The sequence below is a fragment of the Danio aesculapii genome, chromosome 1, assembly GCF_903798145.1.
Source record: "Danio aesculapii chromosome 1, fDanAes4.1, whole genome shotgun sequence".
Taxonomy (NCBI): domain Eukaryota; kingdom Metazoa; phylum Chordata; class Actinopteri; order Cypriniformes; family Danionidae; genus Danio; species Danio aesculapii.
In genome coordinates this window covers 53,657,321-53,678,755 of record NC_079435.1, presented here as the reverse complement: position 1 = coordinate 53,678,755, position 21,435 = coordinate 53,657,321, and the positions used below count along the sequence as shown (strand labels likewise).

Sequence of the window (21,435 nt, the reverse complement as noted above, 5' to 3'; positions counted from 1 at the left end):
GCTAATTTCTAGACCAATATTACTAGGAACTACTCTCATTCTAGCATAATAATCAAGAAACTTTATCTGCTTTACCATGGCTGCAGTAGGCACAATGATATTACACAGCGCTGTAACTAAGTTACCTAGCTGGGGGCTATTTTCAAGTGCTGCATAACATCATATCAGATGTTAATGGTCTAATCTGATACAATGATTTATGCTAAGCTAAGCTAAAGGTGCTTCTGCCTAGCATCTTGCTCAAATTTCAATAATTATCCTATTTAAAGCCTGGCTGTTCTGTAGTTACGTGTACATCATGTACTAAGAATGACGGAAAATTAAATGCTTCTCTTTTCTAGACCTGAACTATACTCTCATTCCAGCGTAATGATCAAGGAACTTTGTTGCAGTACCATGGCCGCAGTAGGCACAATGATTTTATGTATTATGCTGTAACCCAGTTATCTAGCTGGGGACTAATTTCAGGTGCTGCATATTATCATAACAGATGCTAATGGTCTAATCTGATACAATGATTTATGCTAAGCTAAGCTAAAAGTGCTACTGCCTAATTAGCCAAACCTGCCTAATTTTTCTTAGTTTTCAGTGTAGTTTATTTAGTTTTTCTTCGAAATGCTAAACTTAATATTGCAATTTTGATTTTTTGTCAGAATAGTGGCTTGACAATACAACAACAAGATTTTGAACAACAAGAATCAACAGTAACAACATGCCAATTTTAGTGGAGAAAATGAGTTTATTAAAAGGGACACTCAACTTTTTTTCTGTAAAGTCTATTGAAGTCTATAAAGTCTATAGAAGAATCTATTAAGCCGATCTCCAGGACTGGCGAGAGAATTTGTAGCTTAGCTTGGCATAAATCACCGAATAACATTAGACCATTAGCATCTTGTTAAATAAAAAAAAAGAGTTTCGATAATTTTCCTATTTAAAGCTTGACTCTTCTGTAGTTACGTGTACATCATGTACTAAGAATGACGAAAAAATTCAACATCGCTATTTTCTGGACCTGAACTTTACTCTTGACTCTTGTATAGTTACATTGTGTACTGAGACTGACAGAAAATTAAAAGTTGCTAATTTATAGACCAATATTACTAGGAACTACTGTCATTCCAGCGTAATAATCAAAGAAGTCTGTTGCTGTACCACAGCTGCAGTAGGCACAATGATATTACGCATTATGCTGTAACTAATTTACCTAGCTGGGGACTAATTTCAGGTGCTGCATATTATCATATCAGATGCTAATGGTCTAATCCAATTCAATGATTTATGCTAAGCTAAGCTAAAATTGCTCCTTCCAGACCTGATTGGCTGAATGGATTAAACTCCACCATTAAACTCTAGAGGACTTAAATATGGCTATTTTCAAAAAGTAGAATGTCCCTTTAAATAAAAAAGCATATTTAAATTGTCTACTGAAGTATAAATTCTGGAACTCATTTTTTTGTGAGATTCACCCATCCAACATTTATTAGCCCGCATTTGTGATGCTGAATATTTAAAGGGCATCATCCATCTTCGAAACTTCTCCATGCCACCAAATTATTCTCGCCCCCTCGAGGCTCATTTCTCTTACAGTCGTCCTGATGTATTTGGCCATATAAGGTTTAGTAGCACCAAGTGAGCTCGTTTATGACCGGGTCAACTTTCCACATGTGCTCTCGCAGGTGCTTTAAAACTCTAAAGTGTCCCTCGCGGACATTCGAGTCACATGTTCATCAGTCAGTGTGTATGTGAATGCGGAAGGTGAAGGTTCAACTCGCTCACACAAAGAGAAAAATCTCACTTTTGCAGCACAGCAAAGCTCCTTAAAAGCTTGTGTTTATTTGCTTGTAAATCCTTAGAGAGAGCACACACACACATTCACGTGCACACTAATTTAGAAACCCCTCATACTGTGAGTAATAATCACACAGGTTTGAACTTTACAACATATTACCGAAGCTTTAGCTCGGAATATCAAGGATTTGCTTTGGCTGTCAATCCTGGGTTAGTGGAGTGGCTTGCTGGAACGATTTAAACTCTATTGTGCTTTGGCACCCACGCTGTGTCCTCTGATAGCAGGGCTAAAGAATTCCATTGGGCCGTAATCTCTCTTTCACTGCGAGGATTAAGACCAATCCCACATGAACAAATGGACTTCCCCTCCAAACTGCTTAGGGCACAGAAAGAGCCGAGTGACCAGCAAGTGAAAGGCAGAGAGATGTTGGGGGTGGTCACTGAAAATGGATAAGAAGCTAATTTTAGCTAGTACAAATGTAAATAAACTTTTATATGACATTTTAGGGCCATACAAAGTTTTTGAAGTTTCTGTTCGCCTATTTATTCTGTGAAAAAGTGATATTTTAAAATATTTTATTTTCTATTTCGAATATACACGGAAAAAAATGCTAAATTGTTGACATTTGCTAAACAACTAATATAGGCTGAATTTAAACAAATTAAATTTAGCAACATTCAACTTCAACATTCAAAGTTTAAAATCAGCCCATATTTGCAACCACTTACCTTAAAAAAAATAAATAAATAAAATAAAAACTTGTAAATCCAATGAATAGTTTTTTCAGTGTACATAGAAATGTTTCCCATTTCCCAGATTACATTTTTAGCAGCAGTGTTGGGCAATAACGAGTTACTAGTAATGCGTTACTTTAACGACATTACTTTTGACAGTAACTAATACTGTAACGTGTTACGTTTTAAATATATTAACTCCGTTATCGTTACAATATGATGCATTTGTCCATTACTTGGTAAATTAATTAATTTTGGCTGCAGTCTAGCCTACATCTTCCTGTTTACATCGGCGCCGCAATGTGGAATTGGTGGATGCCAACCAACCACCGCAAAGAAGACGCGTCGTGTATGAGGCGCCAGACTGGACAAAATTAAAGCGAAAGCAGAAAGACTGCCAGAGAGACTGAATGTGCGTGAGGTAATCCAATTGTGTGCACGTGTGAGACCGAGACTATTAACGTTACTATTATTAATTACTATTTCTAATAGTACTATGTTTGTTGTTTCAAATAAATAAGCACCCATTTGTTATCTGTATAACAAAATGGATTAGTTTAATATACACAGTAACGCATGTCTGTTACATTCCAGAACACGTTATTTAAAATGTATATTGTCGTATTGCTCAGAAAAAAAAGCTGCGATTTATTTATTTTTGTTGTTTTACATATTTTTATAGCTGTTATACCACAGCAGATTTTGCACTTTGAATATACACAGTTTACTTTCCACTTTGCTGACATACCATGTGTAATTTGTGGTTAGTTTGAAAATTGCTCATCGATTTCATTTCTGAGCAGCTGTTGTGTTTTTGTTTTGTTTAAAATACATAACATTTATGGTTGTCTATAATAGCAGTTTTTAGTTGCTGAGTTTCACCATATTGATTCTGAATGATAATTCAGATTACTTTCATTTATTTATTCCATAAAGGTTTTGTGTTTATTGTTGCTATTTTCATACTCAAGCTGTGAAGGAACATGTTTAAGGGTTATATACAAACTTTATATGACACTTAAGTAGCTTTAGTTTTTGCTTTTTTGTTTCTGAATATATTAATCAGCTGGTTTATCACCTTGTGATATTTTATATTTTTGTGCTGCTGATCTGACTTGTAAGTTTGTCTTGTGTTTTAGTTGTGAAAATGCAAATTAATTAAAACTGTCAAGCTGATCAACAGCGAATTCTCCATGCAGCACTGAAGTGACGTTATTAATGGGAACATTAAAAATGTTCTTTGTGGGAACTCAAAGTTACTTTTAACAGTAATGCATTACTTTTGGTGTAAGTAATCGATAAAGTAATTAAATTAAGCAACTAGTTACTATTTTTCAGTAACTAGTGCAACACTGTTTAGCAATCATTATACACGAGCCCTCAGTGTCTCACAATCCTTCAGATATCATTCTAATATGCACTTTAATATGCTGCTCAAACAACAACATGAAGAACAACAATGAAAAAACTGCTTAGAGCAGAGAAAGAACCGAGTGACCGAGTCAAAGGCCAAGAGAGTGGGGGTGGGCAGAGAAAATGAACATGCCACTGAAAATTAATAAGGAGCTGATGTTATCTAGTACAAAACACTTACTGACTCACTCACTTTCCTTTGGCTTGTTCTCTTCTTTATCAGAGATCGCCATATAGATATAGATACATATACATACATATACATACATATATATATATACATACATATATATATATATATATATATATATATATATATATATATATATATATATATATATATATATATATATATATAGTTAATATTATTAGCTTCTGTTTTTCAATTGGCTACAGAACAAACCAGTTATCCAATAACTTGCCTAATTAAATTAATTGCACTTTAATTTAATTAGCACTTTAAGGTCAATACTAATATCTTGTTAAATATTATGTACTGCATAATATTTATGGCAAAGACAAAATATATTTGTTAATTAGAATATAATTATTAAAACTATTATGCTTAAAACATTTTCTAAACATCACTTGGAGAATTTGTAAAAAAATTCTCAGTCACAATCCTTTAGAAATCCTTCTGACCTGATGTTCAAAATATTATAATCAATGCAGAAAACATTTGTGTAATCATTTACTTCTGGCTTATTACTATTATGAAGATATTAACTGTTATTAGCACTTATAAAGTATGATCTTATTTTAATATACTTAATTTAATATACCCGATATGTGTGAATGTGGGAACGGTTATAGGGACTAAACCTATACGGTTAACCTGAACGGTTATAAAATAAACTACTACCTTACTAATATTAATAAGCAGTCAATTAGTAGTTGATTGAGCTAAAAGTCTTAATCAATGGCTTCTTAATTGCGTGAATTGTACATTAAAACATAGTGTGATCAACATTTGCGCTGCTTAGTATTTTCTAAGACCAATCCCACATCAGCAAATGGACTTCCCCTGCAAACTGCTTAAGGCACAGAAAGGACTGAGTGACCAGCGAGTAAAAGGCAGAGAGATGTGGGGGTGGGCAAAGAAAACGAACAAGCCAACGAGAGAGAAAAAAAAACAGAGGGGGAGAGAGAGTGAGAGAGAGAGAGAGAGAGAGAGAGAGAGAGAGAGAGAGAGCTTTTACCCAACATGTCCCAGTTCCCTATAACCGTTCCCACATTCATCTAGATGTGACCCGACTCTTCGGCTTGAATGAAGGCCGCTCATTTCCTAACCACAACAAGCACATTCAGCGCCTCGGGCCAGCGCAGCTCAGCCAGTCGCGAAGTAAAGCCAGCAAAGACACAAAAAGTGGAGGTGGAAAAACTCAAGTTTGCGCGCACACAATAAAACAAGTGTATCTGAGCAGATGCTGGCTATTTTTAGCAGACATTAAGAGATCCAGATATCTAAGTGATCGTACGTAACCACAGGCTCGCTGTGATTACTACATATGATATATCCTGTCTGCATGAACGTCTGGAAGAAATGCTAATTATTTGTTGTAAACCGCTGAAGGGTGGGATGATATCTTGAATGGGTTGTGTTGATATTAAAAATAGGTTCTAATGGGTTTTATTATATGTCATGTGTATTTAAATGCTGTTAAATTGTCTGTAATATCCGTAAATTAGCTTTTTTTTGTGACTCAAGTTTTTGATTTAAGTATTTCATTTGCATTATGGACCTTGATCTTTCTTACAACAACATTTAATATTGACAAGTTAAAAAAGTGACTTTTATTTACATGTTTAATAGTTGAAAGTGCTATATTGTCTGGGTTGGTGTTGTATATTACGCTAGAAAATCCTTAATAAACTGTCAGTACATTTTCTGTTATTTTACAGACTTATTTCTCTATAAATTATTACATATACATTATATTAGGGCTGCATGATAAAATCAGACATTGCAATATTTAGTTTATCTGCGATATACATTCAGCGGCCACTTTATTAGGTACACCTTACTAGTACCAGGTTGGACCCCCTTTTGCCTTCGGAACTGCCTTAATCCTTTGTGGCATAGATTCAACAAGGTACTGGAAATATTCATCAGAGATTTTGGCCATACTGACATGATAGCATCACGCAGTTGCTGCAGATTTGTCAGATGCAAATCCATGATGCAAATCTCCGGTTCCACCACATCCCAAAAGTGCTCTATTGGAGTGATATCTGGTGACTGTGGAGGCCATTTGAGTACAGTGAACTCATTGTCATTGTCATTGTCTGAGATGCTTTATGACATGGCACATTATCCTGCTGGAAGTAGTCATCAGAAGATGGGTACACTGTGATCATAAAGGGATGGACATGGTACGATACTCAGGTAGGCTGTGGCGTTGACACGATGCTCATGTGGTACTAATAGGCGCAAACTGTGCCATGAAAATATCTCCCACACCATTACACCACCACCAGCAGCCTGAATCGTTGATACAAGGCAGGATGGATCCATGCTTTCATGTTGCTGATGCCAAATTCTGACCCTACCATCCAAATGTGGCAGCAGATAGAGACTCATCAGACCCGGCAATTGTAGCCTCAGTTTCTTGTTCTTAGCTGACAGGAGAGACACCCAATGTGTTTCTGCTGCTGTAGCCCAACCGCCTCAAGGTTGAAAGTGTTGTGCATTCAGAGATGCTCTTCTGCATACCTCGGTTGTACATTGCATATCCTGCGATGTGACTATTGTGGACATAGACATTGCGATATCGATGCTGAAACGATATATTGTGCAGCCCTACATTATATTATTTCAAACTACTAAAATGTCAATAAAAGTCACTTTGTTGAACTGTAGAGTTGAATTTTTTCAACATCAAAAGTTGACAAAGCGGAGATCAAGGTCCCATAATGCAATTCACAACAGAAAATAAATGAAAAACACAGAAAATACAGAAACGGTTAATTAACTGATATTTGATTACAATGTAGTATATATTTTGGTACTGCAATTTGTAAACAATTTTAAGTAAAGAATAGGTTTCCCCTGCATTTTCCTAGTTTTGTACAGTTTTTTTTTTAAATGTGTACAAATAAATGTATCTATGATTCTCTCCATGTTATATATCTACTACTAAATTATAATTACTCGTGTTGAGTCATTGACAAAATATACTCATGACTCGATAAAGAAATTTTCAATTTGGAGAACATTTTTTATATATATATATATATATATATATATATATATATATATATATATATATATATATATATATATATATATATATATATATATATATATATATATATATATATATATATATATATATATATATATATATACACATATATTTTTTACTGTGGAAACCGTGTTATTTTATTTATTTTATTGTCTTTACTGTCACTTTTGATGACTTAATGCATCTTTACCAAATGAAAGTGTTTATTTCTTTGAAAGTAAATCCAGACTTCTGAACAGTAAAGTACATCAAGACTTTGCAACAAGCCTAAAAAGAGGTTTTAAAAAAATTGTTCTCTTCCTCATTTTGTCAACTCTACCACACATCACAGTTACATACACACGTTCTGACATTTGCATGCACACAAGACGAACACACACACACACACACGCATGCACACAGAGGTAAGTCTCTGCAATCATTTAGGTCAGATATCCATGTCCCTCAGGCTACAGGCCAAGCTGCCTTAAAAAATCAAATCAAACCGATCTGTCTCATACCGGCAAAGGATTGAGGGATTTGGAGCGTGTAAATCTTAAAATCACATAAACGGCCATTAAGGAACATGCCAGCTGAAAATGGGCTGAGATAAACACACGCTAAACTGAACAATAACCCCCTTATTTTGAAGTGGTTCAATGATACTAATAACATCCATGTAAAGAGCTGTCAACAAGCTTTCCTTCACAGAGATGTTCCCTTCACTCACTGTAGAGAAAGAGAACAAAAGTAGGCCTTGCAAAGACTTTGAGTTTTAAAAAAGTAAAATATTTATGTGCACAAGATTATTAATTTCATGATTAACAACAAAATGTGTATTTAGCATTCAATTATTTTTCCAAAGCCTTCTCGTTCATTGTTCCTTGGTGGTTGAATAATTCAAATCTAATCTGAAATGCATAATCCTTGAAAGTGTTTAAGAGATGGCTAAAAACTTTCAAAACGATGTCTGAGAATAGATTTACAGGACAACAATATTGCCAAAAAATGTAAAAGTTTTTTCTTTTGCGTTTTAAAAAATGTTCTCCAAGATGTCATTGTTTTCAAAGACACCATAGTTTCCAAACTTTCGTTTTCGGGCGTTTACACAGACATGACAATGGCAGCATTTTCAAAAACGTTCCCGTCTGAAAACTATCCCGTTTTCAGATCTTCCCTTTGCTTTTAAAAAATGTTTCACATTAGTATGACCATTTTTTCAAAACAATCCATGCTAACACATTCAAGAAAATGACCAAAAACGTTGTATTGTGTATGGCAGGCCAGTATTTGGTGCAGTCACCTTATTAGTAGCACTACCTGTAGGGAAAAGACGATGTGCCATCAGAGGCTCTGCTCTAATGTGTATGTATAATTTGCTGTGTGTGTAAGATTTGCACTTGCTGTTGGTTGTAATGTGAAGTAAATCCACACTTTCATAAAAAAAACACAACAACACTACCATATATTTCGGCGTTGTCGTGTATGTTTGCTCATGCTTGCCTTTAATCTACACCTCTCTAAACACGTAAAATGCATGTGCATGACGTCATCGTTTTCTAAGACTTTAGTTTTTGGATGTTTACATGGACATGACAACAGATGCATTTTAAAAAACTTCATTAGGCTTTCATGAAAAAAAGTGTAGCTGTCAGGTAAACGAATAGGCAAAACGCATAAAAAGTTTCCCTTTTTTGGCTGAAATTGTTGTAGTGTAAATGGCCCCTGAAACATTGTGTTTATTCGCGTCTTCATGACGAATCGATTTTATCGCTCGTTCGCGTCTGTTAAATGAGTAAGTACATCTTGTGCGGTAAACGCTCTAGCCAAAGCATTTAACACATTTCCATTCCCATCAACTTGATTTGTTCTTTATTTTTTGAGGGCTACATTATTCAGTCGCCTTCCCAGACGAAAACAAGGAAAAGATATCATGGGAGACAATGCCGGAGGCTGAAATTCCCCCGGGTGGGATCAGTTGAGCATTTGGCTCCTTCTGCATAGTGTTACAGCTGGCAAGGGAGGTGAAAACTGATCATGAATCAGCACCTGAGGTAAATTCTTGAATGAGAGTGGCAATAAACTTACAGATGATGTGATAGTCCTTCCCTCTTAGGAACTCCAGGCCCCACAGGTTGGGGCTGAACTCTTGAAACTTGAAGGTGAATTTGACGTCCTGGTCTGGCTTGTCACAGTTGAGCAGTAACATGTCGCTTTTAGTAACATGGCAGGTCTCGAGTTGTTCTTTGGGAACAAGATAGACCCGGAAGTATTCAATGTTCGTCTGCTCAGTGGAGCCTGGCTTGATTCTTGGACACACAATGTCCATTTTGTCTCCGATCTGAGGGTATAATACTACACCTCTTCCTGGGACAAACCTGTGGGGAACAAGGTGATGTTAAATATCTTATAGAGTTACAGAAATGGAATAAAACGGACTGATTAGCATGCATAATAATGAATTAACTCTCAATAGTGTATTCATGAGGCGTGAGAACTTTAAAGTTGTGTGTTTAGAGTAGTACGTTTATCCTCACAGCAAAAGCGCTGGTGTCTGGTGGTTCATTTAAATAAGAAAACCAAGTTGTCGTTTTCTAAGAAACATAAAATATTATATTTTGAAGATCATTTCAATTAGGGTTGAGTGATGTCGACCAATTTGGCAACGTACGATGTCTAATGTGAAACATCATGATGGACGATGGCATCGTCGTCGTAAGCATCTGTGAATTAATTAATTATTCATAAGAAATTAATTATTTTTAGCCTACCATTTCGACTACCTGACCCGCAATATCTTTGTTTTACCCATAACCAAATCAAAAATAAATAAAGATAAGTTACATACAAACTACCACCTGTCAATCACTTTTTCTGCAGGACTCTGGCATGAATAGGCAGAGTGATCTGTGTCGTTATAATAGTCTCAACAAACTTGGTTGATAAAAAAGGTGCACAAACAACAGGAACCAACCAACAGTATCGGAGGTTTTCACTAAAATTACTAAGCACAAGCGGAAAAACGAAAGATTGAAGCAGTGTACTGACGCTGTGACATGTTACCTGATAGATTCAAAAGACAGAAGAGTCGTTAGATAGAGACAAGATTAATTAAATGTCACGTTTAACAACTATAGTAAGCGGTCCAGCGGTACATCCCTGATAAACTGTCCGACGTGCACTGCTCTCTGGGGTTTTGTGCTCAAAGCGCCCGCTGACTGCCAGGCTTAGATGTGTGCATATGCTGCAGCGCATGACAGAGTGTGTGTGTGGTCATGTGACATGCGTTTTCAGCAGTATAGTGTGGATGGAGAGATCTTTTCAAAAATGCTACATAAAACGCCAGTGTGGATGTGGATTAATTTTGTTCTAAAATGCCATTTTAAAACTAAGATGTATTAGTGTAAACGGGGCCTAAGTGTGTATTTTTAAGAGCTGGTTGCTGCTGCGACGGGGGCGGGGCAGACGATCACGATGCCGGCTCACCAAATCAACCAAACCTAATTCCAATGTTGAAAATGTTGTGTAAATGACCCTGAAACTGTTTTTATTCGCCTAACAACAAAACAGCATTTAGCATTCAGTTATTTTTCCAGAACCTTTTCGTTCACTGTTACCTGGTGGTTGATTAATTCCAACCTAACCTGAAATACATAATCTTTGGCAGTTATAAAAAGATGGCTGAAAACTTTCTAAAAGATATCTGAGGCTATGCTTACACAACAACAATGTAGCCAAAAAATGGAAAAGGTTTTCCCATTTTTTTGTGGAATCTGAAACAAAGCTGAGACATTTAAGAAAAAAAAAATAATAATAATAACACATTTATTACAGTATCTATTTATTTGTGTTAACATTAGTTAATAAAAGTCATTCAGTGTTAATTCTTCTTAACACACATTGCATTAACTAATGTTAACAAGCAAAACTTTGTGCTTTAATAATGCATTAGTAAAGTTGAACTATGACAAAAAACATTCTTAGTTCATGTTAGCAAATGTATTAAAACCACCTATTTTACTCCTTTTTTTTATTGTTGCCTGTGCCTTTAATGCTAATTCTCCCCGCTCCCCATTCCCACATGCCTGTCAGAGTGTGCATCAATCTCCGCCTCGGCTACGTCAGATAAACAGCACAGTGACAGACATGAAGGAAGCAGATCTCATGTAACGTTTGTGAAATACTACAGTAAGAGCTTTCCTAATAATTATGTCGTATTTGTTCTGGAGTTGATTCAAGTCTTTCTGCAATGAGTCACACACAATGTCGTTACAAAGTTCAAGCACACACACACAGCGTGCACATTTAACCTAGCACTGTTTTTGCATGACAAATGTGACAGGATACAGGATGTTATGTTCATGTACAAAATAAACCTGATTTAATGTCCACAAACTGTGATTGAAGCGTCTTCTTTTATAATTGTACTGACATGCAGCTGTGCTGATAAAGTAAAGATGGTAAAATCGCTGTAATTCATTACAAGCATGCAGTGTTTTTAAGACATTTTAAACTTGTAAAACTCATTCTTAATCCCATTTGTTGATGATTGATGATCATAGAGAGCTGAACAGATCTTTTAATCCCAGTTGCTTTGCGCTCATCTTGTGTTGTTGATATGATTATTACTTAAGAGACCTGTTAATACGCGGCTGTCAATCAAATTGGTGGGTGGGGAAACCGCACTCCTACATTACCTTGCAGTGGACCTCAAAATGGAAGAGATTTGGATCCTATTTTAACGTTAGGAAATGTAAAAAAAAAAAAAAAAGAGACTTATTGTTTTTATATTATACCAATATGACTGTGGACACCCTATACCTACACACAGTTCTGTCAAAACAGCTTACAAAAGATGATTTTCATCATAGACGCCCTTTAACTAAAATTAACTAATGAAAGTTTATTGTAATATGTGACCACTATCTTTTCGTTTAAGTACACATAAAAGCCAAATCTACCCACTTACATTAATTGCTGCTCAAAGAAAAGTCTGTAAAAACACTTTTAAAAATGTAAATTATTCAATTCATTAATTATACGTTGCATTGTGTTAAGAGTTGTGTCAGTTATATCTGCCAATGTACTGCTAATTTTCTGTCAGGACATTTTTCGACAGTTTTTTCTTTTCCTTTCCAGAGTAAAACAAGCAACGACTTAAATGAATTAAGACAAGCAATTTCCCTTTGGCTAATTTTCAGAGTTCTGTCTCAAAGCTGAATGCAAATGCATCTAGAGCGCTTGGGGCTTACACACGCTTTTCCTTTTTTTCTTTGACTAATGTCTGCAACTTTGTAGTCTTCCTAATTTTTTTTTCCACCATTACATACTTCCCTACTCTGTAATGCATTTGCACAATTAACAATCGCTCACTCCTGACCGCTCTCTGGCAGTCCTTTCCCTGCCCCTGATGTTTATTATAACCTCACCATGGCTTTTATTACGATGTAAAACGGTTCTGATATTGACCTTTGATTATTTGCAGATCCTCATTTTGAATCGACTACTCATTAAACACACGGATTCCATTGTAATCAGGCTTGCGGGCATACCCTTTTATATCGCAAACCCACCATGACAAAGTTAGATGTGCTCTCATTCCTGCTCGCGCTTCCCTAAACGCCATAAGGCAGAATAAAAGAGTCACTTTCTAAGACCAGCTTCCATCCTCATAAAGTCATTAAGACCTGGAAAGAAAGGGACCCTCGAGGTTTTGCCAGGGGTCCTGAGAAGACAGGAAGCTTTAGTGCCCCTCCTTCACCCCCTGCCGCACCAACTTCTGTGTGGCTCTAGTGGAGAACAAACCCAGGATGGGGGTTGGATTGTGCCTTCATCCCAGAGCAGCTTTTGTCTGCGGAGCTCTCTGACAAAGATGACCCACTGAGCTACTGGAACTCATGAAAACCGATTACAACCTGCAGCAAAGCTCCACTACACTGCAGCTTAGCATCTTAAAAGAACGTTATCCTGCATCTAAACAAAACTGAGCTGATTTGAATACAGGTTCACTACTGTGAAGCAACTGCCATGATGATATTAAAGCAACCGGTTTCACTTGAGCGACCGGATTGAAGAATAAAAAAAATAAATAAATGGATTTATAACCAAGTACTCATTTGGTAAAAATCCTTGACGTAATCATGAATAGCAATGACAGTAATGTTTGGTGAAATTGATAGCCAAGAAAATGTTTATCTATATAATTATAAACAATGTTGTATTTTCTAGTGTAATCCAAAACCAATAATGATCCAAATAATTTTGCTGTCCGAATAAGTTCAGTAAAAGTGTTTGCCGCAATCATAGTGTTTTAATAATGTTCAAATAAGTTGCGAAAAATACTTGGCGTAATAATAAATTGTGCTGTCAATAATATTCAAATAAGTTCTGTGAAAATTCTTGCCAAAATCATAAGCAGTAATGTCAAAAATGTCCAAATAAATTTGGTAAAAATCCTTGGCATAATCATGAATATTGCTGTTAGGCCTTTCACAATAATCAATATATCAACTAATTGCACAACACATGAACATGACCTCAATCATTTTTGGTGATGCAATATATATTGCCCATACATAAAAAACAATTCTAGCAACATTTTAGCTGATTGCGCAGCCTCTCTATCTCTGTTGGAGGTGTCAGTATGGTTATGGCTTCTCTAGTTCCTTTTAACCTGCACTTTTTTTGTTAACATTTATTTATTTATGATATACGTTTTCACATTCTGACTCCAATGCCTATTAATTAATTATTAAAATCACTATAAATAAATGAAATATTCTTAAAAATGAAATATTGTGTTCTTTGGAAGAGTGTACTTGCATTACAGTGCAATAAAATGGTCTAAAAATTACAATAATATTATTTATCGCAATATATTTTGGTGCTACATATATGGGGCCACAAAAAATAGATAATGTGACAGGCCTAAGTGTTGTCAATATTGTTGAATTTTTTTTTTGTAAAAATGCTTGGCGTAATCAAAAATATGTTGATAATATTCAAACAATTCGGTGAAGATTCTTGGCATAAACAAAAAATAATGTCAATAATGTCCAAATTTGGTAAACATGGTTGTCATAATCATAAATAGTGAAATTTATTTGTTGAAAATGATTGCCATAATAGTTATTAGAATGTCCAAAAATGGGCAAAAATGCAGTGTGTCATCATAAACAGTAAAATAATATGATGAAACGACCATATGTATATATGATGCTCGACCATAATAAAAAATGGGTTGTCAATAATGATCAGATACTTTTGGTGAAAATTCTTGTCATAATCATAAAAAGTCAATAATGTCCATATAAATTTGGTCTAAATGTTTTATGCAATCATGATTAGTGAATTAAATTTGTTGAAAATAGACTTCAATGATAAATAGTGAAATTCATTTGATGAAAGTGGTTTTCATAATAATAAATAGTAATGTCAAAACATTTTTGGTGAAAATGCAGTTTGTCTTCATAAATAGTAAAATAATTTGATAAAAATAGTCAACCTATAATCAAAAAATGGGTTGTCAATAATGTTCAGATACTTTTGGTGACAATTCTTGGCATATTAATAAAAAGTAATGTCTAAATAAATTTGGTAAAAATGTTTGACACAATCATGAACAGTGAATTTAATTTGTTGAAAATGATTGCCATAATAATAAATAGCAATGAGAATGTCCAAAAATGGGCTAGAATGCAGTCTGTCATCATAAATAGTAAATTAATATGATAAAAATGCTCCACCGTAATCGTAAAATGGGTTGTCAATAATGTTCAGATACTTTTGGTAAAAAATTCTTGCCACAATTATAAAAAGTAAACTCAATAATGTTCAAATTTGGTAAAAATGTTTGCCGCAATCATAAATAGTCAATTAAATTTGTTGAAAACTGTTGTCGTTATCATGAATAGTGAAAGTCATTTGTTGAAAATGATTGCCAAAATCAAAAGAAGCAATGAGAATGTCCAAATAATTTTGGCGAAAATGTCATCATAGTCAAATAATTTGATGAAAATGTGTTGTCAATAATGTTCAGATATACTTTTGGTGAAAATTCTGTCCATAATCATAAAAAGTAAACTTAATATTATCCAAATTTGGTAAAAATGTTTGCCGCAAAATCATAAGTAGTGAATTGAATTTATTGAAAATGATTGTCATAATCATAGTGAAATTCAATTGATGTAAATGCTTTCCATAATCATAAATAGTAATGTCAATGTCAAAATAATTTTAGTAAAAATGCAGTCTGTCTTCATAAAGTCAAATAATTTGATAAAAATGCTTGACCATAATAAAAAATGTGTTGTCAATATTGTTCAGATACTTTTGGTGAAAATTCTTGCCATAATCATAAAGTCAATAATGTCCAAATTTGGTATGTTTGCCGCAATGTTTGCCGCAATGAAAAGTAGTGAATTAAATTTGTTGAAAATGATTGTCATAATCGTAGTGAAATTCATTTGATGTAAATGCTTTCTACAATCATAAATAGTAATGTCAATGTCAAAATAATTTAATGAAAATGCTCCACCGTAATCTTAAAATGGGTTGATACTTTTGGTGAAGATTCTTGCTATAATAATAAAAAGCAAAGTCAATAATGTCCAAATAAATTAGGTCAAAATGTTTGCCGCAATCATAAACAGTGAATTACATGTTGTTACAAATGGTTGTCAATCATAAATAGTGAAAGTCATTTGTTGAAAATGATTGCCATATTCATAAATAGCGATGACAATGTGCAAATTAATTTTGTCAAAAGTGCATCCTGTCATAAATAAAGTCAAATAATTTGAGGAAAATGCTAATCCATACTCATATAATGGGTTGCCAATAACATTCAGATACTTTTGGTAAAAATTCTGTAATGAAAAATAGCAATGTCTCCAAATATGTTTGTTAAAAACGCAAGCCATAATCATAAAGTTCATCACAGATGTTGTAAATATCCAAACTGTTGGTGAAAATGCTTACCATAACCCCACATATAGTGGTTTAAATAATGTACATTTAGGTTTGGGTGTAACTGTTTGCCGTCATCATAATGAAAGTGAACAGTAGTATCAATAAAGCCTAAATAAGCTTTCCGTAAGTTCACCAAATGGCAGGAAGAGAGAATGTGGACCACTTTGGCAGCTGAGAAAACACCAGGATTTACGTTTCGGTCCTAGTTAAGTGCATTTCCCTTTCTTCCAGCATAGTACACTGAAACTATTTGTCCTGACGCTCGGGAACAGATGCATAATTGTCATAAGACTTTAGGAGACACACTTCACAGTGGAAAAAAAAGGAGCTCAGGCAACTGATCTCTCTATGGCAATCAGCGAGAGGCTGTAATCCACTCTTCAATTTAACATTTCTCAGCTTATAATCAGTCCTAAATTTAGGCTGTGGCTCAGCACTCTTACACGATATTAACCATGATGTAAGGTCTCCACAAGTTTGATTGCTCTAAGTGCAGATTCATCCTGCAGCTTTTCCTCAGAAAATACCAGGGTGCTTTGGGTTTGTAAGATATGACTGTATAATTTCTATAAAACATTGCATTTACCTGCAATTTCTGACAGGGCGCGCACAGGCTAATTGGCTAAATTGCGTAAATACATCTAAATTAACATTTACAAACGGTGGCAGTGTGGAAGCAAAGGATAAACCAACTGCTCTGTTTTGAGTTTACATGGTGATCTTCTTGAAAATGAAATGATCTCATTGACTTGCATCTCAATGTTACTGCCAATAAAGCATCATTGGAACTAATTCCCTGCTGTCTGAAAAGGTGGGTGGTCCTCCAACAAGATGCCATGGATTACGGATATATTTGGTGGGCTGAATTGTGTTTAGATGACTATGCCTTGCTAATAAAAATCAATGCAGACAACAACAGATTAAATGAAATTGCAAATACACAATATAAAATGGATCTTTGCTACATAATAAGAACACACAAGTAGCTTGTAGTTGGTTTTTAAAAATCTCAAGCGGTATTTCAGATATTTTAATATTATGCTTACTACCAATTGACATTATTTATAGCTCCAATAGATATATTACCTTTGAGTTATACAGGATTCTGTGGTTAAGATGGACAGTTCACCAAAAACACTGAGAATACGGTCTTCATTTAATCAACCTTCACTTGAATTTCTTTTTAGATTACAAAAGTTAAAACTGGTAACCATTAGGCATGGGCCGGTGTAAGATTCTGACGGTATGATAAAAATATGGATAAAAACATCCTGGTTTCACGGTGACGGTATTGTGATTACTGCTCTAAAATAGGTTCTATTAATAAATGTCAGAGTAAAAAAACAGCAATTTTATAAATCTTATTTTAATAAACATTTATAATATTTTGGAACAGTAAACATGTCAGACTAAATACTTAAAATAAATCATTGACCTCTGCTGCCTTCATTAGTTTCAAAAGCACTGATTTCTTTCCATCTCTGGGGATCTTTCTTTTCTTCGGATATAAAGTAAAGCCACTGCACTGCTTAGCTCTATTGAATGCTTGGATGTTGATTTATAAGCTAATTGTTTTTGTTGAATCGTGGCCTGACCAATAGCTTTTGATGTGGAGATATCGATGCCCTAAAAAGCTAAATAAAATAGTCATAAAAACACACTTAAATACACTGTAAGAACGGTATAGCAGAAAATTTTGTCGTTTTTAAAACCTTGACTTTTCCAAACCACAGTAAACCTTGAAACCGGTTAATGTGACATGCCTAGTAACCATTGACTTACACAGTAAGAAAAATTAATACTTTGGAAGTCAATGGTTACAGGTTTCCAGCATTCTTCAACATTTCTTCTTTTGTGTTCAACAGAAAAAAAAAGACACTCGTGAAGCTTTGGAACCACTTGAGAGTGAGTGCAATTTCATTTTGCATCACACTGATTAAGTTGGAACTTATTTCTGCAGACACAGCGTAAAAATTCGATGATCAATTCGTCCTGACAGCATGTTTTAGGCTATTGTAACTTGTTAAACTAAGTTAATCATGTCCTAACTTAATTTTATAAGGTACACAAGGTGTTTTAAGTCAGTTTAACATAATACAAGTTCAATGGACTCAAAGTTAATTTGATTCAGCTTAAAAATTTAAGGCAACCATGATTTTTAATTGTATTAATTATTTCTCAGTTCTATCCCTGTTGAGCTAGAATCTATTTTACAGCAGTGTGTTGTTACTAGCTACATTTTTTTTTATGTTAAAAATTCTCAGAATTATTCGAATTAGACATTTAAAGTCATTAAGGCATATAACAAGAAAATAGCTACTGCAATTATCCACTGTAACTTGCAAATGCTTGATTGCACGTGTCAAAAACAGGTATAAGTAAAGATGCCCATATAATTCAATAACATCTTTTTTCATTAAAAGTTATGGGTCACTGTTGGGGAAATAACGGAACAGTATCAAGTGAAGAAATAGTGACTGGCTTAATAGTGGCTTCTGGAATATATGAAGAGATTAGATGCTCTAAATGCTGTCTAAAAAAAAAGCATTAATATCAGGCTCCTGAGTGCAGGTTCAGTAATTTCACTTTTACAGCAAAGAATAAGTCCTTTTCATGGTCTTTAAAGTGAAATAACTCAATATAAACAAAGAAGGCTGAGAAAAAAATTTCATTTTCGATGAAATTTTCAGAAGGCACTTGGAGGTTTATGCATCTGAACTCTTTAAATATTTACTATAAAATTTGTGTTAGATACTACTGTAATTCAATTGAATAAACACATTGTTTTGTGTTTATTGTTTGATACTAGTAGAAAAATAAAGATAGACTAATGTTTGTAGAAAATTTTGGTTGTTAAGGAATTAAGAAATTTAATATAGGTACAAAAAAAATTATGTTAGGATTAAAAAAAAGTTTCACTGAATAATAGTAACATAAAATATTCTGTGAATATTAGGATAAATGCGTAAATTTTACGTAAAAACACAGGTTTGACGAACTTAAAACCACAAGTTGAAAATTGCTAAAATTGAGTTGATGTTACTTGAAAGTGCAAGTTGAGAACAAGCAAAGTCTAGTAGGACAAACTAAAATAAAATGAGTTTGAAATACTCAAAAGACTGATGCAAATACTTGCTTCATTTTTTTTAAGTAAAACATACACGGTATTTTAAAACAGTAGTGAGTGACATTGGCGTTGAAGAATTATGCTGATGTCGGTTTACTATTTTGAATGCACTTACTTGGTGTTGGAAGTATTCCAATAAATTGATTCTAAAACTGTTGATCGAGTCAGTTTTACCCGACAAGCAAACACGAAAAGACCAAATATATAACTCCAGATAGTCGCATCCATTGCGATGGAGAAACAGTTCAGCAGTCCGAATCAGATTAGAAGTGAGAGCTCCACAGGCACTAAACCGAACACAATCCGATGCTGTTAGTCGCTCTCATCTGCAGGATAAAACGCGTTTTATTTCGAAATTATAAAATAACAGCTCCTTCGCAACTTGCATCTATAGAGTCAATTTAACACAACAGCCGGACAGCGGGTGATAATCCATGTAAACAGGTTCTTTGGGCATTAATATGTCTCAACACGCATCCTTCCTGTGTAAACAGTTAAATAGCGCAGGCTCCGCGGAATGGCAGCGTCGCTCTGAAACTCGGGATGTTGAGGTCTAATCTAAAGGCAGGATCAGTGCTTCTCCTGTTCTTCGTCTTTGCATTCAACTCTGCCAGTCTTGGAGTGCCCTCAAGACGTGCTCGGAGACTTCTTAGGACAACCCCAGTGTTGGCTTTAGACCCCGCCCACGTTACTCACGATTGGATGACGGAGAATGATTGACATCTAGTCGAATAGAAAAAGACTAAACAGGAGTCTGGAAACGGTACGGCTATATTAAACAGACTACCACTACCTGAGCACAAAGTTTACCTGAGGTGCAAAGGTAAACATCTAAATACAGTGGTTTATTTCAAAGAGACAGGACAGTGACCCACTAGAGGGCCTCAGAGACCTTAATAAACAAATATTATGCTACAGTATTTTAGCAAATAGTCCCGTCAACAACTGTTGGCAGATCTTTAAGATTTGTATGCTATGACAAGCCCGTTGCCAGCCTATTCAAAGGGGTGGACCTTTTTGCAGATATTCGAGGATTAAATACTGCACCTTAGTGACATTTTAAGCACTAATTTGTGCTGGGTTAGCTTGTCGGATGGTTATCATTGCACTTTTTGATGCAACAAAAATACTTCCTACACGTTTGTCAAAGTGCTCGTCATACTATTTTTTTTGTTTACAAAAAAATTATGTTTATTTACAAGTTGTTACAGTTTTGAAGCCATATAAATGTAATGAGATTAAAGAACATTTTAGAAATATGTCAAAAAATACTTATTTTCAAATGCAAATTTATCATCATCCATCATTGATAATCAAAATTGTGAATCTGTTAAAACTTGTTTTAAATTAAAAACTGTAGCTTAAAGGCAAATAACAAACTGGCCAGCTCATTTCCCTAGTCAGAATGTGTCCATTTGAATAATAAAAGCCTTCTTTTATTGGTTATTCTTCTTAAAGTATTCTTCTATTAGTTATTTTCACAATTTATAATGGCATATTATTAAAAAATGGGACAAATGAGCTCATATAGACCATTTCAATGTGGTCATGTCATTGGCCCATGAACTTTTCCTGCTTGTTATCAAACTATTTTATAACTGTAACAAGAGGCAATTCAATCATAACTTCATGTTAAAATGGCATAATCATAACATATCAATATGTGGCTCTTTGTGGATTCTCGGAGCCCTAGAAATTAAAGATAGAAAACAGGAAATGCGTTGGGACCTTTGTTTTTACATGTCTCAAAAATGGTCTTTAGGGGCCAAAGTCTTTCGAACCCCCCTGGCTACGGGCCTGAATGGACAATGTTTTTTTTTTTTTTTTTAATAACTAATTTAAGATGTTCAATAACGTTCATTTTACCCCCCTTTAAGAAGAAATAACTATAGTTTTGTTTAATAAAGTGTAGTAACTATGAGTATTGATTATACATTTTGTATAACTAAAGTTTCTCTAAAATACAGCGTTAAAAATATGGTTATTACGAAAATTAGCTAGTTAAACCAGGGGCTTTACTATACCGTACTAACTTTAGTCCTAGTTTAACCATGGTGTTTCGTATGAACGTAATAAATAGGACAAACAACGATTACATTATTTACTTTGACAAAGCCAAGGTTTATTTTCGAACGCTATTATAATTGATCAAACATTTATGTTGAAAATACTGTAAGA

General features: G+C 34.5%; 1 protein-coding gene across 1 annotated transcript in view; it reads right to left on the bottom strand.

Moving 5' to 3' along the window:
* efnb2b (ephrin-B2b) overlaps positions 1 to 19,895 on the bottom strand; it is a 26,260-nt gene extending 6,365 nt beyond the window's left edge. Inside the window, exons 1-2 of the mRNA XM_056462911.1 lie at positions 19,373 to 19,895; positions 9,249 to 9,538 (exon numbers count right to left, since the gene is read on the bottom strand). Coding sequence (XP_056318886.1) covers positions 9,249 to 9,538; positions 19,373 to 19,485 — 403 coding nt within the window. The 5' untranslated portion in view covers positions 19,486 to 19,895. The remainder of the gene's footprint in view (positions 1 to 9,248; positions 9,539 to 19,372) is intronic.
* Positions 19,896 to 21,435: the final 1,540 nt, after the last annotated feature.